This window comes from Desmodus rotundus, chromosome 2 (genome assembly GCF_022682495.2).
Source record: "Desmodus rotundus isolate HL8 chromosome 2, HLdesRot8A.1, whole genome shotgun sequence".
Classification (NCBI taxonomy): Eukaryota; Metazoa; Chordata; class Mammalia; order Chiroptera; family Phyllostomidae; genus Desmodus; species Desmodus rotundus.
The window spans coordinates 200724168-200750449 of record NC_071388.1 but is presented as its reverse complement, the minus strand read 5'-3'; the positions used below and the strand labels follow the sequence as shown (position 1 = coordinate 200750449).

Below are 26282 nucleotides of genomic sequence, written 5' to 3'. Positions count from 1 at the left end.
CCCTCCCTCCCTTCTTTCCTTTTCTTTCTTTCTTTCTTTCTTTCTTTCTTTCTTTCTTTCTTTCTTTCTTTCTTTCTTTCTTTCTTTCTTTCTTTCTCTCTCTCTCTCTCTCTCTCTCTTTCTTTCTCTTTCTCTTTCCTCTCTCTTTCTCTCTCTCTCTTCCTTTCTTCCTTTCTTCCTTCCTCCCTTCCTCCCTCCCTCCCTCCCTCCCTTCCTTCCTTCCTTTTCTTTCTCCCTTCCTTCCTCCCTTCTTTTCTTCCTTCCTTCCTTTCCTCCCTCCCTCCTTCCCTCCCTTCCTTCCTCCCTTCCTCCCTTCCTTCCTTCCTTCCTCCCTTCCTTCCTTCCTTCCTTCCTTCCTTCCTTCCTTCCTTCCTTTCTTCCTTCCTTCCCAACCATGTGGCTTAAAGATCATTCCGTATCCATTTGTGTAGATTGAACTTATTCCTCTAAAGCTACTGTATAAGATGCTGTAGAATGGATAGAACTAGTTTCTTCGTTGATGAGAATTGGAGACCGTGTCCAAACGGTGTGTAGAGAAGTGTGAGAAAACAGCCCTGTGCAGCACCTGTGCTCACATGTAAGCATTGCTTTCTCTGTGATAGGTGTTTCTGGGAAGTCGGATTTCCAGCTTATAGGGCATTGAATATTTTCATTGCATTGACACTGCTACGTTGGCTTCCTTAGTACAAAAAAAAGTTCAGAAGGTCGATTCTTAAATGTTGACATTTAAGCTCTTGTAAAAAATAGATAACAATGACTGTTAAGGGTTTTTGTTTTTTTTTAAAAAATGAGCATTAATTATTTATGTTTTTAAGTAAATCAATGTATTAGTCTAATAACTTAGTAACTTTGTATTGTCTGGAATTTTAGGGTCCAACTGGTGTTCCTGGATTTTCAGGTTTGGATGGTATACCTGTAAGTATCCCTAAATTTTCTCCATTTTTTTAAAGAAGGAAGAAACATTCCTCAAAATCCTTTATATATATATATAAATAAATTTACATATATATAAATAAATTTACATATATGTTTATATATAAATGAATTTATATATAATTCTTTATGTCCGCATGTCAGTGAATACAAAGACTGCTTGTATTTTAGTTTTGTAGAGTAACTCCTGTACCAAAATATATTCTTCAAATAGCAAGGGTTTCAAATAGGTTAAAGAAAAAAATTCCAAAATTTGAGCTGGATATACCTGTCAAGTAGGATGTTCTGGAAATAGATATATACTCATAATGAAAGTTTTCACTTGCTGAATAACAATAAAAAATAAAAAAAAAACTGAAAAGTTTTCACTTGCTGCTGAGTCCTGACTTTGGAAATGGGTTTAAGATTCTCATTTCTAATATGAAAACCAAATAAAAGAAGCAAGAGGTATTTGGGGGGCTTTACTATTCATTAGTCTTTCTAAGGATTTAAAGAAAGGTCTCCTCCCAAATCTCCCAGATTACTCCAAACTGCGTGAGTTTAAATTGGGGGTGTATTAAAATTTATTTGTTGATTTTGGCTGTTACATAGTGCTTGTGGATGGGGAAGGAAGTCTCACAAAATTAAGCAGCATGTGAATCACAATTGCCATAATCTGGGAACCTGTATTGTATAATCTTTGTGTTATAGTATTCTTACAAAACAAATGCTTCACTCATCATTCTGTTTCCTGTAGGGGCACCCAGGGCCTCCCGGACCCAGAGGCAAACCTGGCTTGAATGGCTTCAACGGATCAAGAGGTGATCCAGGGTTTCCAGGAGAAAGAGGAGCTCCTGGCCTGGAAGGCCCCCCAGTAAGGCACCTGTAGCTCATCCTAATGGGAATCTTAAGTGAAAGGCCCCACAGTGGGAACAGACTCCATGTGTAAAAGAAACAGAGTTAATACCAGTGTGTGGGGCAGGTGGCTGGAGGGTGAGGACTGAGAGGGGCACAGGGCCTAGAACTTGGGGCCTTGTAGACTGCGGAAGGAGGCTGGATTCTTTTCAAGCCATATGAAAGCTGTGGATGGTTTTAAGGAAGGAATGAGATATGACCCCACTCTGTACCATTAAGATGCTCCTGGCTGGTATAATAGGGATCAGGGAGGCCTGTTAGCAAAGCTTATGTTGTTTATCAGTCAGGGTTCACTGCAGATGCGTAAGTAAACCCATCTAGGTATTTCAAACAGAAGGGGACTTAATGCAGGGCGTTGGGCACTATTTTAATCGTGGGAGGACTAGAACTCAGGGACTACCATGGGACCGCTGATTTCAAAGGTTCACACTTCACTGGGATATCCAGAAGTCAGAAAGCTGCTCTGTCATCCCCACGTGGAGACACCCACAAACACACAGGTTCCCGCCTTTCTGCTTGGCATTGTCTGCAGTACCAGAAACAGGATGTCTCCCACACTCTGCCCTCCAGGTCTCCTGAGTGCCTCCCCGAGGTGGAGCCTAATTCACAGCCAGCTGCAAAGAGGTCTGGGAAATGTTGTTCATCACTTTCTAGTCCCCATAATGCAATAGATACACTGGAGGGGATTGCAATGAATGTCCAGAAACAGTTGACAGTATGTAGCACCTGAGAGCACTTCACGGCTCTTAGGTACTTTTTTCTTCAAAATCTTAGACCTTTATTTAAACATAACTTCAGCAAGAAGTACCCTTTCCTCTACCCCGCACATTCCCTTTCTCTCTCTTTTTCTCATTCTCACATAAAGATGGGAGCTGACTTGCCTTCCGAAACTGACTTTCTGGGACTATTTTTCAGCCTTTCCACTTCCCTAATCAAACATCGTTCCCCCAGTTTCCCTCTAAAAGATGTTCTCACCCTCACCATCACCGTCACCCTGTTTTCCCATGAGTTTTCCTTTTGCTCCAGACCCTGGTGGGATTGCTCTGAACGCAGAACTCAGAACGAATTTCCACACTCGCACCTTACTTGGGCTACCAAGCAAGGACAACCACCAGCTTCCAGCATTCCGCTTCTCAACCACCCTGTTTCCCAACTCGGCCAGCTCAGGTGCAGCCTGGTCAGTGCACATTTCCTAGAGCTTCACATGGGGTCCAACCTCACTCTACTGAGTGTCTATCAATATTCAGGAGAGCAGCGTGGAGTCCTGCCCACAGGACTGAGGTTTGCCATGGTGGTCTCTTGATGGAGCAGCTCTTTTCTTTGACCCCGACGCAGGCATTCCTCACGGTGCACTGCAGTGTGAGACCTCAGAGGTGATAGCATGAGCTGAAACCGCCCAGAGCACGCTTTACACACAACGGAAAAAGTTAACACTGTCCCTGTCCTTTAACATGTGTTGTCAAAACCTTAAAGACGATTATTGGTAGTTATAAATACATAGGGAAGCTTAAAAAAAAACTAATGTTTAGTACCTGTAATTTAAAGCATTAAACACACGGAGAATTAAAGTGCTAGCCCTTTGTAAAGGCTTATCACAAGCAGAGTGAACGGGGCTGGTCTTCTCGTCCTGTAACGTGTAATGTGAAGTGTGCTCTCTCTGCTTCGGTGCGTCGTCCTATTCTAAGTTTGGGTCGCCTTCCGTGTTGCAAAGTGTTTCTGAGAGTTTCTCTGTATGAAAGTCTTTTGTCTGCGCCACTTCCTCTGGCTCATCTTCGTCCTTCTGGTCACAACCACTTCCCAGAGGGGAGGTTGGTAAGTTTGTCTTCGCTAGTTCTTCTGGCTCAAATGACAGCCGGGTCCATGCTCAATTATTTCTTTTCTTTTTTTTTTTTTTTGAGTAATGACATGAACTTTATTTTATTTATTTATTACTTTATTATTGTTCAATTACAGTTGTCTGCATTTTCCCCCACCCCTCCCTCACACCCCAGCCAAACCCACCCCCCTCCCTTGCTTCCACCCTCCCCCTTGATTTTGTCCATGTGTCCTTTACAGTAGTTCCTGAAAACCTTTCCCCACACTGTCCTTTCCCCCCTCCCCTCTGGCTATTGTTAGATTGTTCTTAACTTCAATGTCTCTGGTTATATTTTGTTTGCTTTTTTCTTCTGTTGATTGTGTTCCACTTAAAGGTGAGATCATATGGCATTTGTCCCTCACTGTCTGGCTTATTCTTCTGTTGCTCCATTTACATTCTGTTTGAATTGCCCTTCCAATGTTACCATATTTTATCTCCTCACTTCATTGGCATCTTTGTTGGCTAATTCTGTCTTTCAGTGACTTGTCCTTATGCCATGTCATGGAGTTTATAACTGTGAAATATGGGTTAGCACAACTCTACACTTTGCTGTTCGTGTGTGAGTGTGTGTGTGTGAACTAACAGATGTGCAGTGACCAGCTATAGACTTTGAGAGGGGTAGTGTGATCAGTCAGTGGCCATGCTTCCTGTCTGGTACTCATGAGTGATCTGTGGGCCCACAGAGAGCAGTGAAGTTCATACTCCATGCAGTTACTCAGTTAATGCACAGTGGCGACTGAGATTGAACCATTTAGTTGGAGGCCTCCATTTAACTAAACCGTGGGCTGAAATGCATCCACGGTGGAACCGTGCAAAGCAAGGGCTACCTGTGTATGCCGTCCGACTTCTCAAGGAAACCGATGGGGGAATGTGCTGTTAAACCGTCCGCAGGTCCCACTGGAGGCAAAGTCAGGTGCTCTTCCGAGAGGGACTAACGTTGACTTCTGCGTGCCCTTTGTAGGAGCCCGATACGTGAAAATGGCTGAAATTTTTATGTGGCAACTCAGTTAAGAAGTATTAATATATTAAGTGGGATATTGATATTAAGATATTAAGTGGGAAAAATTGGGGTCAGAAAGGATATACCAGGATATTTCATTCATTTAAAAAAAAACCTAAATAAACTTGCAGCTACATACAAAAACTTACAAAAGGAATATGCTGGTTTTTAAAAGCTAGTCTTATGAAGGATGCACAGGCTCTATTTTAAGTACAAATAGTGAAATGGATAAGTCAATTTTTAAATAACTGTTTCTATGGCATATTATTAATTGACAACTGTAAAATTATTTATTTGTGAGAATAATGCATGTATATTATGTTGTGAAGGAAAATGCAATTTCTCTGCTAAATTAATGCATGTCTATGAACATATTAGTATATAAGATATGTTATTTATTATATATAAACTCTGCAGGTTTATATATTTATAATATAAATATAAATATATTAGTAGATACTCTTTGGACATTTCTTTGTAGACTGTAACTGAATGTTGAGTAACTGTAGATGAGAGCATTAAGGTGATAATGATAACGAAGTGGATAAACATATCTCCACCAGCAAAACATGACTACAATGGTAGTTTTATTGAAGAGTAATATTTCACATAGAAAATAAAATGCTGAAATAGAAATATGCATTCCTCGCCTTTTAAGTGAATATTTTATTTTCAGGGTCTTCCTGGGGAAATTGGAGAAAAAGGAAATTCCGTGTTCATTTTTGGTGCCATCAAAGGTATTCAGGTGAGCATTAAGGTCCTGGTGGGTTTAAAACAATTTTTTCCCAGCATAGGTAAGCCCGTGCAGGAAACACGTGGACTGAGGATTCCTTTGGACGGTCCCCGAGCACACTGGTGCTCATCATCACCCGGGCCCTCTGGGGGCACCGCACTTCCCGCATGGAGGCCCTTGGCTTCAGTGGCTCTGGTGTAACATTCCCGAACCTCCCAGCTGTTTTTGCAGAGTTGCAACCGTATAGCTCTTTCACGGTTTCTTAACCTTGGCTGTACAGACATTTGGGGCCTGCTGGGCATTTGTGCGAGGGCTGACCTGTGCACTGCAGGATGTTAAACAGCATCTCTGGCCACTGCCCGTTAGATGCCATAGCAGCCCCCCCCCCCCCACACAGTATCTCAGACATCACCTAATGTCCCCGGGAAGAAAATTGTTCCCAGCTGAGAAGCACTTGTTTATTTGTAATTAAAGTGTAATATTAATTCTTATATCCCCATATAATAGAAGTCATTGCTAGTGAACTTGTAAATTATGGAGACCTATAGCACTGTCCTTGGTAAATTAAGTGCTTTTGTGTTTCCAGAAGAGAATAATATATGACTATTTAGAAACACACTCTTGAATGACCACCTCATCCCTGCAGTAGGAGGAGCCATGGATAAGCAGAAGGATAATAAATCTGGTGGAGAGATACAGAACATTTTCAAGACGCGGTCAGTTGTCGTCAGGTAGATAAGACTAGTTCTAGATTGCTTCCACTAGACCCTGGGCTCCATGCCACCTGGAGTGGGCGCACCTGAGAGGCAATCCCTTTAGCGAGCTCACACTGTTTGTTCGTGGCGTTTATGCCTATTTATTCTTGTTAGACAGCAAACACGATGCTTTTGTTTATGGCTTAACTGATCTATTAATAAACTTTGCATCAAAAGCAGGGCCACTTTAGGAACCAGTTTTAGAAAGAGGGAACTGACCCTCGCCTCCTACTGTGACTTTAACCCCTTAACCTCTCTGAATCTCAGTTTCCTTATTTGTAAAAGAAAATTAAAGTAATAGCTATCCTCTTTTCTTCTCAGCGCCGATGATCTGTTATAATAATTTATAGTGCAGCCTATTGTAAACTGTGATTTGCTGTCCAACATTAGTTATGGGGAGTATTTTTTATAATTGTGCAAGAGAGAACAGGTGAGGTGGAAGGGAAGGTAGATACAGAGAATTCATCATCTTACAGAGAAACAGAGGATTAAAAACCTTGGAGAAACAGTGGTCTTGAGAGCCTCTATCCACTTTACACACATTTGGATGCTTGTTATTTAAAAAATGAAAAATAACAAGTGTTGGCAAGTATGTGGAGAAATTGGAACCGTTGTGCATTGCTGGTGAGAATGTGTATGGTGTAGCTGCTGTGGAAGATGGTACATCAATTCTTCAAAAAATTAAACGTATAATTAATGTATAATCCAGGAATTCCACTTCTGGTATATATCCAAAAGAAATGAAGGCAGAGACTAAAAAACAGATATTTGTATACCTAAGTTCATACCAGCACTGTTCACAATAGCCCAGAATGGGAGCAACCCAAGCATCCATCATCCGTGGATGAACAGAGAGTGGTTTGTAAATACAATGGAATATTACTCAGTCTTTAAAAAGAAGTCACATGTCACAACATGGATGAACCCTGAGGTCACTGTGGTAAGTGAAATAAGCCAGTCACAGAAGGGCAAAGGTGTGATCCCATTTATAAGAAATTTCTAGAGTACTCAGATTCATAAAGACAAGAAAGGAGAATGGTTTTTGCCAGGGGCTTGGAGAGGGGGGTGGGGAGTGAGTTTTTAAGGGGTACCATTTACACAGGGGAAGATGGAAAGCCCTGGAGGTGGACGGTGGCGATGGTCACGCAACAGTGTGAATGTACTTAATGCCACAGAACTGCACACTTAGAATAGTGAAAACGTAAACTTCGACCTTATGCATATTTTACCATGTGTTCTGTTTTCCATGTTAGAAAAAGAGCCTGCACTCTCGAGAATGTTCGCCCTTTGATCCTTTCAAGCAGGTGTAGTCTCAGGGCAGAGTCACAGAGCAGTAGGTCCACACAGAGCAGGTCGACTGTGTTCCCACACGGCAACCCTGTCTACACCTGCAGCAGGAGGAAGAGAGGAGCAGGGGCCTATGAAGGGAGATGGGGTCTGGGGACCAGACACGACCGAGACAGTTAAACTGTGATGAGACGGGACCATTGGGTTGAGGATTTAGAATACCGTAAATTGAGAGATGAAATCTTACCTTGATTCCACGCGCTCACAGCTCCAGCATCTTCCCCCATTTCAGCTGTTTAGAGGCAGAATCTGGGCCCAGGCCTGGAGGCCCAGAGTCACCCCCACAGCCCTCCACACTTGTCTCTTCAACGCTGACAGATTCAACAGCTGCACGCTAGTCCGAACAACTCCCGTGTGTGTGTCCCTACTCTTCCTTCACGCGTGTTTCAGGAAACGGTGCTGGTCTTCTAAAGCAATGTGTCATTATTGCAGGGTGACAGAGGGGACCCAGGACCTCCCGGCCTCCCAGTAAGTCTGAGCGGGCATGCGCTTCTGTCCGATCCCAGGTAGCCTACCGGTTTGTATCACAGCAGGGCCAGCGACGGCATGTGCGGGGACCTGCCCAGCGCACAGTGAAAGTGTGGGTTCCTTGTGCACAACTGAGAAAGTTAAGATGGTGACAGCAGAGCATTAAGTCAAGCAGAAAAGCCTGTGTGGCAGCATGGGTCACACGCCCGTGAGGCTGGGCTGGAGTCTTGGCAAGTGTTCCTCTTCCTCCTTTTAAGGAGCTTTTGGTGTTGCTCAGGTGCATGCAATCACTTAGTATTTAGGAAGAGAAGTCTGCCTGGAAACTAATACACGGGGTGGGGGTGGGGGGCAAAAGTGGGTTCTCAGTTGTTTGTACAGAAAAATAATACAATGGTTAATAGATAATAACACAAGAATAAACTCTGCGTTTCCTATACTCACAACTGCAGAATTGCTTTCGCCCCACCCTGTGTATCAGGCAGGAATGATTTTGCCTGCTGAATCCGTCCTTGTGTGTTATGTTTTATGTTTTGCCCCATTTCCCTCTCCCTGAAATTGGCAATTCAATGATTAGATTAGTCTTTCTAATTTACCAATGTTTACAAGATGAACACTCAGGTCCATTTTGCCTCCCGGTGGTGAACCTGTAACTTCCCTTGGTAACTTCTGGCTGTAGACAAATTGGTTTCCTTACTACTCCTGAAGCTCAGTTCCACGTAATCCATGAGATACCTCGATGTTGCTGTCAGATAAGAATTCACCCTCCCAGAGCAGGCAATTCCACCGTAAACTGGCAGATCCTTTGACCTGGGTCAGCAGGAGAACGGAGTCTCCCTCTGCAAACCTATGTGTAATTATGCTGCAACTTACATGCTACAGAAATTGTTCATAGCTGAACCATCTTGGCCTTGAACTAGAGACAGCATTTCTAGTCACGTTGATCTGATCATCAGAGCTTAAAAATATGTGAAAGAGTAAAACTACGTTCATATTGTCATATTAATTAATGCAATTAATATTAGTATTTAAGAAGCATTCTGTTGCATAACAAAGTTACAACGCATATGGAATTTAGGAGTAGCTAGTAGCAGGTTTCTTTGTCCTCTACGTTCGCTATTACAAAGTTTATTTGTAAGTAAGTAGATTGATCTCTGGTACTTAATTTAAACCTAGTGTGGGAGTTCGTCATACCTGCCGGGTGCTCTGGCCATGCTCCTAGCGCTGTGCCTACGGCCGTGGCGGAGCTGCTGTGAGGTTGCTCCAGTGGGCAGATACGCTGGGACTGATTTCTTTGGATGTTTATATCCACTTGGCATTACATAAAGCTCTTGCTGTGAACGCTGATTACGGTTTTGGGTAACAAATGAACTGAATTGTCTTATGTTTAGGGACCAAGGGGTGCTAGAGGACCAGCAGGCCCCATGGGATACCCAGGAGAGCCGGGGTTACCAGTAAGTACAGCCCCACTCATGCTCCATTAAAATCCCACGCCTAACATTTAAATAAAGCAAGAAAAGCAAAATTTCCATCTTGGGTCAGGCACAGGTGGGTTCTCAGAGAGCATCGCCTGATGAATCAGCCCTTGGTTCTCTAGGAGCCCCTCCCAGCAGGGGGAAAAGGGGTAACCAGCAGCCCCACCCCACTAAAATAGGGAGTCCATCATGGGCGTTTTAAAATTAAGGGTTTCCTAAAGAGGAGCCTGGGACAGCCAACAAAGACACATTCTGGTTCCTGTGACTGATAATGTTATCTGTGTGTTTTTGCTGTTGATTTAGGGACCTCCGGGCCATCCAGGGAGTCCAGGTGTGAAGGTAGGCAGCCACGGGTAAAATACACCAATCAAGCCCAGGTTCCATGAAATAAATGACCGCTGATGTTTGTTAGGACGATGCCTTTCCTCTTACTAGACTTCCCAGAGTATTTGATAAATAACCTCTAAGCAATTGCTTAACCACAAGTCCTGGTTGCGATTATTTCTTTATATTCAAAAGCAATTCGATTAACCCGTTTTTTTCTTTACCAGGGTAATCCTGGCGTGGGAGTAAAAGGGCAAATGGGAGACCCGGTAAGAATCCCCTTTGGCACGGAGGGGCGGATGTTAAAGTTTATGTGCTGCCGTGGCTGTAGAGGCCGTTCATTTTCTCAGTGCTGCCCACTGAGAATTTTCCCCAAGACTCTTTCCTTTGCTGAGTTATTATGGCACCATTACGCGTGACTGTAAAGTGACAGTTCTGACCAAATTAGACACTAAATTCAAGTTAATTTATATGATGCCCTTCACCCTAAGCAAAAAGAGATTGAACATTTTTGATAATATATATCTGGAATAGCAATTTTAATTACTGACTTGTTTGTCTTAACTTTATAATTGCCTCAAAACTCCAAATTGCACACATAAATAAAAATATGAATAACTGGAACCAAAGCATTCAGCAACACACGATCCCCACTCCCTCCCTCTCTCACATCTACACTCCCCTTAGCAAGGACAAGCCAAAAGTATTTCAAAAGAGCAGCTCCTCTGGAAAAAAACCTGAACGTGTAACAGTCGGTGAATGGTTCTTTCAACAACTGTGGGCAAACAGTTTGAAAACTGTGGCATCTCCTCTGTGCCAGGTTAGCACTGGATCTGGGTGTGGGGATTTAGCAAGACAGACCCCACCCCCTCTCTCGTGGAGCCCCCGTGTGGTTGCGTAGATTATGGTACAGCCATTGAACAGAATCACACATCGTCAAAAATATATTGGAAGACTTCCTGACGTGGGGAGGCGCCCGTGGTATAAAGCTGAGCAGAAAGTACAGGTTACAAAAGTATAAGCTCAATTTTGTAAAAGCTACAATAACAACAAGACACTATGATATACACTTGGAGCAGATTTCGCACCCCTGACGGTCCGATTTCCCACTGCTGTGAGGGACCGCCCTGTGCACTGCAGGATGTTTGTCACATCCCTCGGTGCCAGTAGCATCCCTTCCCCCGCAACTGTGGGAACCAAAAATGCAACAAGGTCTTGCCAAATGTCCTTCGGGGAGGGGATGTCCGATTGCCCTGCCGGCCCCTTGAGAACCATGAACTTAGAGAAAACATACTAAAATAATGTTTTTCAAACTTGGGAAGTCATGAGCCACTGGGAATACGTTTGTCAAAGCCCCAGAAGCCACGCCCCCCAGTTTGAGAAACATTTCTTTGCGGAGTGAGGCAGGTACAGCCAGTTCAGTGATATCAGCACCAACCATTGAAGGTGCAAATATTGGGGTATGAGGTGACCGTTCACATTATCCAAAATAGGCCTAGTTTAATTCTTTTGGATTCTCAGATGAATAAAGACATAATTTTGAAATGTTTATGCAGAACTCTGATGTTCGAGAATCAAGTTTGCCCACCCATTTTAAGAAACACTACTGTAAATGGTTATTACTGACTTTTTTCTAGGTGATATGAATCTGGCTCATTTAAATTTTGTTCTTCATAATTTATCTTGTTTGTACTTTTGACTAAAAGGAACATATGATATTTTTACAATATGGAAAAATAGTAACATGACCAATATTTTGAAGATGCTTCTTGCTAGTCAGCCTTTATGGGTTTTGTCCAGGCTTCTTCCAACTACAAGAACAAGCACAGTTATCTCTACCAATACCTGTTACCCAGGTACTCACACATTGTCTATGCATTTGGTTACTTGCATACTCCTGCAACAGATGTCTGTAGAGCAGCTACTACCCCAGTACCATGTTAGGTACTGGGGGACATCGACAACAACAACAAAATACCCAATGTCCCTAATCTCCTGGTTTTCAAGATTAGGGAGGGATCGAATTATTGGTTGTGCTTTTTCATTTAAACTTGAAACAGTACTCTTCTTCCATGAATCCCACTTATCGAAAACATTAATGGTTTTAATAATTCTGTATTTGAGCACTTTCTTTGTTCCACTTAATGTAGTGGGTAGTAAGCATTGGATGTGCATCATCTATTCCATAAAATAATACTTTGAAGTAGGCAGTGTCGTAATCCCGAAATCACGGAGCAGGAAAGGGAGGTGTGGAGGAATTTAGGAAATGAGAGCTGACAGATTCTAAGGAACTTGCCCCAAATGACACAGGCAGGAAGGGCAGGTTTGCAAACACATGTGACCTGCTCTACTTCCTGTTCTTTACTATGAGGCAAGCTAATTCTAGGTGTAGAACAATAGAGATATTCAGAAAACTACAAAGTAATTATCTTCTAGTAAAGAAAGGGTGAGAATTGATGGTTGTATTGTGGCACACCCAATTCAAGCAATATTTTTTCCTCCAAGAAAATAAAATCTATAATGACATAAATAAAAACTTTCAGCTAATTATTTTATACAGAGTTTAGAAATATTGCTGAAAATACATTAGAAATAAACTAAACATAACCACAGTGGAATGGCTTAATAAATAATAGTATATTCTTATTATGAATTATTTTATAGGTACTAAAAATCAGGATTTTGAAGAATTTCTAGTATAATTGGAAAATATGCAAAAATGGTATTCTAAAATAAAAATATAAAATTATTTTTAAATGTAAGTAAAATACAAAATATAAAATATATTGTATATCTCCAATTATGTTTTATGGTTTATATAGTTTTTATCATGATTATATATTTTAAATTGTGTTTAACACATCATTTGATCACACATACATGCATGTACACATGTACCTCGTGCATATGCATGTGTGTTCACACATATATACATGTATGCAAATATACACATACACAGCACACTCACACCACGGAGAACTATACCAAAGTTTTAGTGTAGATTATCTCTGGATGGTAGGATTATGGAACACTTTTATTTTTTAAATTTACTGTAAGCAATAAGTGTGAATTACTTATGAAAAACAATGAATATTTAAAATTAAATAATTTATTTGCCATGGTTTTAATTTTAAATCTACAACACACAGAATTATAAGCATTACATCACAGTATATGGATGAAAGTCTTCCTTGTTTTAAATTTTATTTCAAAATAAAGTTCATATGAAATTCCTATTATCTTGATTTTCTTTTCAAGGGTGAGGTTGGCCAACAAGGTTCTCCTGGACCGACCCTACTGGTACAGCCCCCGGATTCTAGTCTCTATAAAGGAGAAAAGGTAGTTCCCAACCCCCATGCTACTTTGGTAAAGTATGATACAGTGTCATAGCCGATATTGCCTCAACACATACATGTGCCAGCCACATACTGAGCACCCACACGTATCACTGCTTGAATCCCCAAGCAATTGTAACAGGTTGGTTCTATTATTAGCCCCATTGTACAGGGTTGAAAAGGAGGCTTGAAAGGGTTCCCATGGTTTTCAAGTTTATGCCAACCTAGCTTGGGCTGCTAAATTGTGCCCCGTTAATATTGACTTTGACAGGTGGGCTGAAAAGACCCCTGGAAGTCCAGTTTTCCTTTAGATGTTACATCTGGGTTGATGTTTTGATAATTGAGAGGGAAACTGTTGCATAGAGCTGGGCACATAATCGACTCTTGGCAAAGTTCAACCCACATGCAGGCTTTGTGGATGGTTTTCAGTTACTGGATTAAATTTCACTAATTTGCTCAAAATGGGACGTTCCTCTTGGTGGCTGCGTTCCGAGCGTGCATCTGTGGCCCTGGCTCCGGGTTCGTCCCCCACCTGTGCCCCACGACCCCACGGCATTACACCTCCCACACAGGACTGGCCTGAACAGCGTCAGGTTTATAAGTGGGCTTTGATCTTAGTTACTAATGAGCAACAGTCGAAGAGGAATCTCTTATTTTAAAAATTAGTAAAATGGGGGCTGGAAGAGTTAGTTTCTGAAAGAGATGGAATTCAATATGTTAAATCATAAGAACAAGCCAGATGATAGTCACTCTGATTTTTAGGGTGTGAAAGGGATGCCGGGGATGATTGGACCTCCAGGACCTCCAGGACCCAAGGTAATTTATTGAAGTAGCTTTTGAAACTTGTATGATGAGCTATCTTAGTTTTTTAAAAACATTTTTGTGTGGTCTTTTTCATTGCTTTAATATATGTTGCTAGAATTTTTCACTATCTTATAATCTTGTAGTGTGTCTACTCTAAAGCGTTGTTTTCTTTAACTTGGTGGCAATCATTTTTGTTTCTCATTTTGCTTTTGCATCCTCTCTTGCTGAAACATCGCCATTTGAACCCCTGTAAATGTTACATCTCTGAAAGGGAGAACCTGGTGTTGGGGAAAAAGGAGAAAAGGGCATTCCCGGCTTCCCAGGCCCTCGGGTAAGGATGTTCCTGCCACCCTAAGCTCCAGTGAGTTTGGAGGCGGTTCTCTCTCTGTTTTATGAAACTAGATCGATATTCATGAGAGCTTAAAAGTGGGATTATCTCAAATAGGAACAATATATTTTTGACAACAAGAATATTGTGTAAGAGCTCAGAGTCCCGGAATACCCCTTCCCTGGACATCATCTAGATAAAACAGACACGTGGTCCAAGTTCACGTGTCTGTAGAACAGAAGGCAGAAGAGGTGGAGGGGAGCGACAGGATTGTGGCGTTCCCTGCCTGGCTCAGTGTCAGTGGGAGAGCAGCTTGCAACTGTCCACTTAAGCCTATTGGATAAAGGAAGATACTGACTGATGTGGGGGCAGGAGTAGAAAAGCAGCACAGAATCAGGCCTCAGACATCGCCACCTGTGTCACTACCGTGATCCCCATTCATACAGTGAGTGTGGAGGCCAGAGCCCAGCGGGCATGGGCACTGGGTTTGTCTGGCTCTAGATTTAGAACTGAATGGGACAACCTTGGATCCCATAGTGGTTATTACCGCTGATCATGCACGGGGCAGCTGTCCATCTCTAGGGAAGCTATATTGCGATGATTTCAAAGATATTTAGCCCATGCAAGCCTTCAGTTAAATATACTAAAGTGGAAGAATAACAACCACAAAAAATATGTTCTCAATTGAAAGCATGGGGAGGGCATACATTTTTGTAAAATAAGACTGAAGACCAATTAAAATAGTAAGTGTTATAAAGAAATGGAATCTACTTTATATTTATTTCCTTTTATTCCACTACCTTTGAAGATAAGATTAAATGTCCATGGAGCAATCTCAGAACATGAAATACGATTCCTTGAACTGCTGCACGCATTTTGATTTAATTCTGTTGGTGTTGATTTTTGTGAATGTATTAGGGTGAGCCCGGCTCCTATGGATCTCCAGGTTTTCCAGGATTAAAGGTAAATGTTCACCATATGAAGATGATAAATGCATTTTAATTAGTAAATGCAGTTGAGTGTCATTCAAAAGTTGTACCAGTGCCCGCAAACGGGCATGCAATAATTGGAGAGGGAGACCCATTCGTTTTGCGAGTTACGTGATTTAGCTGTGGGTGCAAAAGCTAAAGCACACAACTCCTACAACCCCAAAAGCAGCGTTAAGATGTTAATACTTTGCAGAGAATCTCTGTGAGCGTGCGTTGTTCAAATTAAATGAGAATGCGATCATTTGTCACCCGTTACATTCTTTAATAAAGGCATGTTTCTGGTTACTTATAGGGGGAAAAAGGGTATCCTGGAAGCCCCGGGCCATCTGGACTTCCTGGCCCAAAGGTACCAAAGTGAACCTGTCTGAGCATCGCCTGACAAAGTTTGACAGCCCTTATGTTATCCAATGTATTTTTAAAAAATATTTCAGAGAGTGATTTGAAATGTAACTTTTGAAAGAGACAGAGTTAATTTTGTATACATTATTTTATTGCCTGTGGTGATGGTTATATTTTACATTTGAGCACTGATCCTTTTGAAGGTGAATAATAATGAAAGTTTAGAGAATTCTGTGGGGATCAAATAGCATCACGATTAAAAACAGAGGAAACTGGGGAGAGCTCTTTGCTTTTACCAGCATTGAATTTTTTCTTTCCATTGCAACCTCTGTGACCTCACATTCAGCACAGGCCCAGGACAAGCCATGGTAGCACTAAGGGGACCCAGTAAAGGGGAGCCAAATTTGCTGCTAAAATAAAAGGTAGCTTCAGGTCTTATAAGTGAATAAACTATTTGTCCTCGAGTGTCAAGTTAGACATTAACGCCCATGGTATATTTATGAACCCTTCATGGCTTCTGAGGTAGCTAATTTATGAGTATGGAATAACTTTATTGATGTTAACAACATTTTTTTTCTTTTGAGGCAACTTTGCCAGTTGGTTATTTATTACTGCTTGTAGGTAGAAAGTCTGTTTTTCCTAGAACTCTATGAACTATTCATTTCTCTTGTCAGCCTATAATCTTATTTCTTATATGAATGTGTTCTTGGTCCTTCTAATATTTATTTATTGCTAGGCAACATGAGAAAAATATTAATATTTCTAAGAAAAGCCAATGAATGAATGATTTCAGGGGGATACTGGAGATCGTGGGCCCCCAGGACCACCAGGGATTTTGATGACGCCACCTCCTCCATTCAAAGGTTTGTGTTTCACTCAGTTCCTTCATTAATTACTTGTAAATGGGGTGTGAGTGGCCCTGACAGAGATTTGGGCCCAGGACTTCCATGGTTTGCACCTTAGGCAGGTTAACTCTGTGAACTTTAATGTGAATATGTAATTATATAGGCGCAGGTAAAGGTGTGCATCTTGGTTCATCTCTGTCGGCATAAGACATCAGATTTTATTTTAGTGTGTAAATGCATGCTGGGACGACTTTTATCATGTCAACTTTCAGGAAGTAGGGTTTTTTAGCTGTTAAACTATGTGTAAAACCATTTGACTAAGACCTACCCAGATGGCGCCTCCAAGACCGGAGGGGCCTAAATCAATGACAGACAGCGCTGCTCCAAGGTCAGGCATCTGTAGAGCTATGGCAGATGAAGGGCTTGGACCTAAGATGTAAGATTTAAAATGTGGGGAGAAACTGAAAAAACGGTCTCCTAGGTGTGTTTCAGCAAGCCTCACAAAAAGTAGTTGTATGTGGATTTCATAATGTAGGTATTCATTTATTTATGTTTACAAGTGTCATTATTTTTGGCAGGCCCTCCGGGAGATCCAGGCCTCCCTGGCCGCCATGGAGAAATGGGGGCTGTTGGGCTCCCTGGTCCCCCCGGCCCCCCAGGTCTACCAGGGGAAACCTGTCCAGGTATGAGTCCCCTGGCTTTTATAAACCAGGTCTGCTTCATCCTCATCCACACCAGAGGTTCTCAACTCTAGCTGAGACCGAAATCCCCTCAGGAGTGTCTCAGAAACACCGAGGGCTGTGCCTACCCCAGAGCAAGAGTGTTGGCCTCTCTGATGGAGGGACCCAGGCATCTGCTATGATAAAAATACCTCGTATTTCTAACGCACAGCCAGGGCTAAGAGCAACTGAACTCCAACCAGTTAATCACTTACTTGGAAGAAGTCCAGGCTCCTGGGCTGCACCTGAGAAATATTCAGTCAAGATCTCAGGGGTCTCGTGAGGAATATGTCTGCATGACAGGCTTCCCACAAGAGGATCACTTGCAGACAAGATCTGGAAACCACTGCCAGGGTTAGAGTGTTTCTTCCGGTCTTCCCACCCTCTCGGAGGGCTCTCCCTTTGGACATCTGATTGTCAGAAGTGACTTCATCCACCTAGGCCCCAACTTACAGCTCCTACATAAAATGCGGAAATACAAATTCTAAATTAAAAAGTCAAATTTTGATTCAGCCTTAGTGAAAAAACAAAACAAAACAAAAATAACGATCTCCATCTCTCCACCCTCCAAAAAAAAAAAAAATTCCCCTGTAGCTCATGGTTATATTTGATGAAGAGCATGGGAAATAATTCTGTTGACATAAGGACTTTGAACTCCTTCAAGTGCTGTGCTGGGCGATGTCCCTAGTAAAATTAGGAATAGAAATTTGGAGGATATTTGCATTCTCTCAACCCAGGAGAACTGACTAAGCATGAGGAGAAAAGTCTTGAATAAATGGAATTTCATCTAGTCTGTGCTTTTTCTTATATTTACTGAGAAGATTAGGAAGTTCCCTGAGATATTCAGCTGTTATCCACAGCATCCTTGTTTACTCTTTCAGGAATGCGGCTTCCACTTCATGGAATCCGATGGCCACAAATGTAGTAGAACTTTGTTCCGTTCATTTAATCTTTAGATATTGCAGCCTCGGCTCACTGACCCAGGACCATATAAATCATGAGTACTGTTTGGTTAGGAAGCATTAGACTCTAGTCTTAGATTTCCTCCTTTGGATTCATTTGTAATAAAAAAATACCTCTCGTAGATTGAAATAAAAACCCAATGGGAGTAAGTGACATGTGTCCAGCAGGTTCAAAACCAAGTGTAACCAGAAGCCTCTTAATTCTGCAAGCATTTTGTTCTTTATTTAATGAATTAACCCAGTGGCTTTCAAGTCTTGACTACAGCCCATGGTAAGAAATAATTTTATATTGTACTGCATGTAAATCACATCACACACATGTTATACACGTATAACTGAAACCCAGATTTCACAGCATAATAATACCCTTATTGGTATAGGATGCTCTCCTTTGCTATTCCACTCTTTTCTTCTGAAAACATTTTAATGCTGGCTACAACTTAGTTTATTTCATGCTGTACAAATAGGTGCTCATGGCTGGCGTATGCCGTACACCGCGCCCGTTCTCCCTGTCGGAAGGCGGCTGAGCATTTCCCCTGGCCTTGGGACACGGCAGCATCCAAGCCCATTCATGATTGCAGAGATTCAGAGTCAGGTCTTAGGAGTGGCGTGAGGACAAGACAGCAGCCACTTCCACAGGAACACGTGTTCGTTTTGTCTTTAAGTGCACCAATGCGTATGGCCCTTATAATACATAGTTTGTTTTATAATCATCTACAGTACTTATCACGCGGTAAGCAGGGCTTTGGAGTCAGCCACCTGTGATGAAGCCTTGCCACTCAGTATAGTGGAGTGAAGTCACTATGCACTCACACCGTGGACCACAAACATTCTGGGCTCTGTTACTTACAAACTATGTCATCTTGGGCATCTATTAAACCTCTCTGTGCCTCAGTTTCCTCATCTGCAAAGTGGGGTTCTTGTTAGGATTGAAGAAGCAACATGTATACAGTTTTCAGACTACAGACTGGCCTGGAGGGAGGACTCACTGATTAGCTATCAGTATTCCTATATTTGGCCTACGTTTCCCAGGACTGATCTGGGAGGTGTAACGGCAGGACTGCTGGAGCAGTAAAGAGAACGTGTGGAAACGCGTGTGGAGCCCCAGGAAAGCCGTTGTTTGTTTAACTGGCCTGCTGATTACTGGTTACTGACAGGGTTTCAGTCTCGATGAGCATACCATCCAAACCTAGCGGCTTAAAATAGCAACAGCCATTATATTACCTTTCTCTCTTTCTGTGGTTCAAGAATTCAGGAAGGGCTAAGCCTAGCCATTCTGGATCAAGGGTTGATTGCAGGCAGGAAACAGAATGTGAGGACTGACCAGGCCTATCCCTCCTTGATCCATTGTATAGTCCCAGGGCCGCTCTGTGTAAGCTCCATGCTTCATTCAGGCCCCTCACCACGTGGTGCTTTGGAGCAGTGAGATGGCTTCCCAGTGGGCCTGGACTCCAGTCCGGAGCATCTCCACGCACAAGCCAGACTGAATCACATGGGATAATCTGGCCTTGGAAACCGCTTTATCACACCCACTGTGCTCCGTGAGTCCAAACAATCCCAAAGGCCTGCCCCCGTCAAGGGAGGGGACCCTCCACTCCTCGACAGGAGAACGGCAAGGTTCTACAAGAACATGAGGGACCAGAGCTAGCCTGTGGCCATCTTTGAGAACTACAGTTTTCCACGGAGAGATTCTAGAACCAGGCGTGCTTAGGAAGACACAGCTAGGAGAAGTGTCACTCTCATACAAGGCTTCCAGCCGTCCGTAAGCCACAGCCACCAGACAGGTGAGCAGAATGCCCAGGGGAGGCAGGATGTAGCGTCTGTGTCACTCACTTTGACCTCCTCTGAACACCCCGAAAATCTAATCGATCGATGAGCTCATGCTATCGCCAGACATTGCGCTGAGCTTCTTATGTGGATTCTTTTATTTCACTCTCATAACAGGCCTCTAGGATAGACATACAGGATTAAAGAAGTTGAATACCTGGGGCCCGAGAGAGACAGGCCAGGTTCAAATCCAGCACCTCTGTGTTTCCCCACCAACCCCAGCTGCCATGGTATTTTATGCCCTATATACTTACTGATTCTATTTTTACCAAGTCATCAAGGTAGAAAGACTGAAAAAAATACTTTTAATTACATGATGTGTATTTCTTTCCCAAGAATCCTAAAGAATGGGGAGAAGGAAATAAATCTGATTCCCCAAACCTGTTTGTTTCCACTCGTGTGCTTGTTTCATAGGGGGGTGAAGCATTTTGATGGCTGGGATATTGTTATTTTTTTAATTACATTTTTTTTCCTTTAAAAACTTCCACAGCCCAAGGAAGAATATACTGATTTGATTTCTTCTACAGAAAAGTTTAATCGGAGAGCCTACGTGGTTTTCATTCTTGATTTCTCTTGTAGGCATAATGGGACTCCCCGGGCCGCCGGGGTTTCCCGGTCATCCCGGAGTTGTGGGGGCAGCAGGTGTTCCTGGGAGACCTGATTTGGCTCCAGGGAAACCGGGGCACCCGGGGCCACCTGGGTTGCCCGGAGCACCAGGACGTCAGGGGCCTCCGGGATCAGATGGTAAAGTGCTCCTCGCTCACATTCATCGGCATTCATGTTAGATTTGATACTTGTAGAAACTGTGACTTTCTAAATCTGTTAAAAGTTATTTAATATTTCCTGAGCCAAGTTAGTATTATTAACACTACAAAAAGTGAAATGACATTGGACTATCCCATTAATTAAGTTATATGAAAATACTTGGTGGAGAATTTAAGTGTGAGAATAGAATTTTATTAATTAACAATTTTTATTTTTAAATGTAGTTTTAGTTTATATCAGAGCTGTATGTGGATCTGGCTTAGAAGTCAAACTGTTCGACAAAGCCGGTTAGGATGAACTGCCACCCTCGGCAACCCCTTCCCCTATTCCTTCCTGGACCTTTGTTATTCGTCTCTCTGTTGCCATTCAACATACTTGTATCATTATTTCTTAATTTTTTGGTTTGAGCATTATCTTTTGATGTCTCACCATACAAGATAAATTTAGCAGTCCTCCCTCTCCCTCCCAACCACATATATGTAAACTGGGAAATATAGTTAGTATAATAATTGGAGCTGAATATTCAGTGTTTTTGATGAATAGTTATAAAATGCTATTCACCAGTGCGGCCATATATACTATATATCATTACTTTTCCAGTGCATTTTGTTAACAGTTTTCTTTGTGTGTTTGCTAATTCAACCTCAACCCACTAGAATTGCACGAATCTCCCAATAGTACATTATAACTCATGAAATATTCCATCAGCGTCATCTGTTTGAATAAATCTCTCCCAGAGCCTTTGGCCTGTTCGAGTCAGGGCAGATTGCATTTTTCATCTGCTGCCTACATGCTGTCTTGAGATCTGCTTTCACCATTATCCCGGATCTCTCTCTCTCTCTCTCTCCTCTCTCTCTCTCTCTCTGTCTCTGTGTGTCCTACAACTTATGTATCTCTTCCGATGGTTTACTCTCTCATTACACTTCCTGAGAAAAAGTGTCTTACCTGTCTGAAAGTGACATTACTCTACTGTAGAATTTGATCAATAGTTTGTCTGAGTATAAAATTCTTGGTTGGAAATATTTTTCCTTCAGGTTTTTGAAAGCGTTCTTCATTGTCGTCTAGCTTCCTGTGTTGTTACTGCAAAAAGTTCAGTAACATTTAGATACCTGATCATTTGTTTGAAATCTGTTTTCCTGAAAAGTTTGTGAGCTTTTCTTTATTTTGATGTCCTTAATGTCCTTCACAATGATTTGCTTTTTTGTGGGGGTACATTTGCATTTGTTTGCAGATACTCAGTGGATAGTTTCAATCCAGCACAAATCCTTCATTTCTGATAATAAATTTCTTGAAGTATTTCTTGGAAGCCATTCTCTCCTCTCCCTCTCTCATCTTTTTCTCTTTCTGGACTCTGCGATTTGTCAGAGACTCAATCCTACATGTCTCTTTTTAAAATCTTTAATCTATTATTCTTTACTTTTTTCCCCTGTAATACTTTCTGGGATATTTTCTCAATTCTGTCTTCTAACTCTGCTCCTGAATTTTAAAATTTCTACAATCATATATTTTTTCTAATTTCCAAGAATTTTGCTGTTGCTATTGTTCTCTTTTAATGTTTGCAGCAGCCTGTTCATGCTTCAGGGATAAAACGCCTTTCATCACCTGCTTTTTAAATTACATGGTTTCTTTGCGAGTTTTCTTCCCGCTGCACTGCTTCCTCCAGTTTTGGGGGGCTGCTATTTTACCCTGCAGCAGCTTTTGAGAAGGGGATCTTACAGTCTATTTCTATGACAAATCATTTCATTTGAGGACTGTCTGCTGTTCTACTTCAGAGGTCCCAATCCCTGAACTTTGGGAGGGATTTCTGATGTACATTTTGTTCTTTCATCGCTTTCCTTACTGCTCACGTAGAATTCAGCTTTATTAGGTCTACTAAGTCTTTCCATATTTTTTGCCATTATTTCCCTTTCCTTTTCTTTGTTTTGAGTTTAATGCCTTTTTTAAATATTCTTTTACTGTACATTCTTTTACTGGAATATGGGGGAGGTCAAGGAATTTATTGTGTGCAATCTGTCTATTACCTTAAGATAGCTCTGAATTTTTGCTTTTGCAAGTTCTGCCTCATGCTTTCTTCATTAGGCAATCATTGATAATCAAAGGGGGAAAGATCTTTGTGATACGCCTCCTCTTAGTTTTTTGCTTACTTGTTTTGTTTGGGTATGTTTGCTTGTTTTGTTGTCTGTTGCCTTGCTCTGCAACCCACTAATTAGTGCTGAGACCAGGATGGTTTTACCAAAGGTTATGGTGGCAGAAGCATGATGTGACAATTGTATTATGTATTCTTCTATGAGAGAGAGAGAATTGAGAGGCATGGAAGGAAGAATGGGGCTGAGGGGCAAATGTAAGTGCAAGAGGCACTTCCAACCGTTCTGTAGGAGACATTCACAGAAAATTGTGTGACTCTCTCTGCCCATCCCCTTTCCCACTATAAAGTTATATATTGTAGTGTTGGGCACCCTGGACCACAAGGAGTAAAAGGCAAAATGGGTCCTCCCGGAAGAAGAGGCTCAAAAGGAGAAAAAGGCAAGTATGCATCAAATTATGCATCTTCTACAGACTTTCTAGAAGACAACACAGGTGGGATTAGGAGGCTTTTATGACATGTACCACGTGGCATTTTGCTTAGATTTGTTACTCGCCTCAGTTATCCGATGAGCACTCCACTTCAGTGTGCTCATCACATGATTAGCTCTTACCAAAAGTCAAAGTCTCATATCTTAGAGCACAAAGGAGAAACTTACCTGCCATGAAATTTGCCTCAAAGTGGTAACCTTTTCATTCCTTAGAAGCAGCAGAGGGAGTATAGTCTGGATCTTTTATTTCAGTTTCTCTCTGTGGGTCTCATATTTCCCAGACTCATGCAATGCCCATGGTGGTATTTCTCTACCCTAAATTGTTTGGTGCCTTTTTGACCAACTGAGTCAGGTGGGTATGAGAGCTGACGAGTTTGACTGTCTTAAAGACATGTTTTAAGACTAGAAGTCCTAACGATCAGTAAATGCACTGCAGTGGATTATCAGTTATAATGTTCAATGCACTCAATAATCCCTCATCACATATTGTGTTGTTTCCTTAACGGGTCAGGGTTTATGCTCTAACCAAATGTTTGTTGTTGGTTCTTCAGCGGGAACCAATTAAGAGATCTTTTTAGTAAGAACAAAATAAGAGACTTTTAAGAGGCTTTCTTATTTTTAAAGTTTTTTTTAAGTAGAATTAGACATCATATTTTCCCTTAGAATTTGTCAAAATGGGTTTATTAAGACTGAAAACACCCCATTTGTTCAGAAATGATACATCCCCCCATAGAGACCGTGTCTCTGTGTGCCCACATGGTGCCCTGCCCCACACCACACTTTATCAGTTGTCTGCTATAAGAACTGTATATGTTAGGCCCTTTTTATTTTTACTATTGATTTTGTTTAGTGAAGCCTTTATTGGGAAATATGACAAAGCTGCCTTTTATCCTCTGTCTAGGAAATGCGGGGCCCTGTGCCTGCAAGCCTGGCCCCATGGGCTCACCAGGCCTTCCGGGACTTCCTGGGAGGCAGGGTAGTAAGGGAGACTTGGGGCCCCTCGGGTGGCCTGGAGAAAAAGGTCACCCAGGCCCTCCTGGTGCTGAAGGATCTCCAGGGCCACCAGTGAGTAATTCCTACGAGTAACAATCTTTCTAGTTAAAAGAGACAGAGATTGAATTCAGTGGGACCTGTTTCTAATTTATAGTGTGATATATATTTTATGTTTTGAACCTATAAATATATGAATGCCCCAGATCATCCGTTTTCATTCATTCATTCATTCGTCCATTCATCCATGTATCCATCCACCCATTTGACTCATATTTGTTGAGCACCTGCTATACTCTAGGTGCTATTGCAGGTGCTAAGGATACAGCGGGGGCCAAAACACAGTCTCTGCCCTCCGGGGGGCCTGCACCCTGTGGGGAGGACATACACCATATAACAGATTGGTGATGAATATACGGTATGGCACGTGGCCATCAAGGCCATCACCATCCAGGCTTGAGTGGAGAGAGTGAGGGGCAGAGCAGGAGAAGATAAAGTCAGAGGAGTGGCTGGAGGTTAGGAGGGGCTGCTGGGCATGGGCTTTATGGGTGGGCTGAACGTGTGAGTTTTCACTCTGGATGACACAGAACAGCCAGGGGTGAGTTTTAGGACCAGAAAGAATCTGACACTCATTTTAGATGGACCATCTGTGTAGCTCTGTTAAAGCCAGACCCTAGGGGACAAGGGGAAGAGCGGGGCGATGGCTGCAGCAAGCCTGGTGACAGAAGATAGCACGTGCATTTACCGCATTTTGCCGTGTTTAATGCACACTTTTTTGCCCATATTTTTGAGGGAAAAATAAGGATGCATACTAGACATGGGTAGTGCCTGAAATACTTTTATCTGTTCTTGTGTTTTGTAATTACTCATTACATAAAATTTCTTGTACCATAATAAGTTCAAAAATAAATGCTAAAATTCTTTTAGAATATAAAAAACAAGTATCTAAATATAAATAAGTAAAAAATTGAATTAAAAAATTAAAACAAAAGGTTTTTATCCTGAAAGTTTGGGCCAGAAATGTGGTACGCATTACACATGACGAACACTGTACAGGGTGTGGTGGGAGGGACGTGGCCGGATTCTGGATGCATTCTGAAGGTGGAGCTAACAGGGTGGCTGTGAGCCTGGACATGGAGCGTGAGAAGAGACAGAAAGGCTGGAGCTGAGATGGCGAAGACAATGTGAGGAGCAGCCATGGGCTGATGAAGGGAAGCAATGTCACTGGGGACATTTAAGTTTGAGATGCCTAATAGAGAAGCAAGTGGAGATGTCGAGTAGGCAGCAGGGATGATAAGTAAGTAAAGGATTCAGATCAGAGGGAGAGGCTAGAGATATAAATATTGTCATAGTCAGAGCTTATGTGATATTTAGTGCCAGAGAGTGGATGAGATGTATGTCAAAATGGCTCTCATTTGCTGACCATTACAGAAGGCTCAGGTTGAAGCACAGCCTTTCAGCTGTCCCTCAGAATAAAATCACTGGCCCCTGGGTACTCCTCTGTAGGCTGGAGACAGACCTCCTCTGCTTCCCTATTAAAGAGGCTTAATCCTGAGTGGCCTGGAGCCTAACCAGCAGCACCCATGTACGTTCCCGTTTCTCCCAAAAAATCTCATGAAAATAAGGTCCCGGTCTGAGACCCCAAAGTGAGGGTGATTCCCAGCTGCCCCTGCGGCACCACTGCACTTCCACGGTCGACTCAACAGGAAGCTAGGGCCTTCGCGCACAAGCGGGGAGTGGGCTTGGTTGTAATCAGTATGAAATGTGCATTTTATAGTCTGTTTTTCTAATTCAGCATTTCATCATAGTCTTTTTTTGTTGTTGCTACTTAACCTTAATGAAGATTTAATTGGCTCTAAAATACTTTTGTGGCTTCCTATTGAGTTGCTTCTCAGGGCTAACGTGTTGAAGTGTGGATTACTAGTTCATCCAGGGTTATCCTGGCTAAGGTTTATGTAATTCTGGCGCTCCAGGGGTTAAGTCTTTGGACTGGCTGTATTGTGATGTCTTTGTTCTGTGTATGAT

General features: G+C 42.2%; 1 protein-coding gene across 1 annotated transcript in view; it reads left to right on the top strand.

Moving 5' to 3' along the window:
* The window catches only part of COL4A4 (collagen type IV alpha 4 chain), a 112487-nt gene that overhangs the window by 31714 nt on the left and 54491 nt on the right, over positions 1-26282 (top strand). The window contains exons 6-22 of the mRNA XM_053919143.1: positions 871-915; positions 1670-1786; positions 5359-5427; positions 7950-7985; positions 9374-9436; positions 9761-9796; positions 10009-10050; positions 13040-13120; positions 13879-13932; positions 14192-14251; positions 15167-15211; positions 15530-15583; positions 16370-16439; positions 17000-17104; positions 20509-20673; positions 23128-23217; positions 24169-24332. Coding sequence (XP_053775118.1) covers positions 871-915; positions 1670-1786; positions 5359-5427; positions 7950-7985; positions 9374-9436; positions 9761-9796; positions 10009-10050; positions 13040-13120; positions 13879-13932; positions 14192-14251; positions 15167-15211; positions 15530-15583; positions 16370-16439; positions 17000-17104; positions 20509-20673; positions 23128-23217; positions 24169-24332 — 1296 coding nt within the window. The remainder of the gene's footprint in view (positions 1-870; positions 916-1669; positions 1787-5358; positions 5428-7949; positions 7986-9373; positions 9437-9760; positions 9797-10008; positions 10051-13039; positions 13121-13878; positions 13933-14191; positions 14252-15166; positions 15212-15529; positions 15584-16369; positions 16440-16999; positions 17105-20508; positions 20674-23127; positions 23218-24168; positions 24333-26282) is intronic.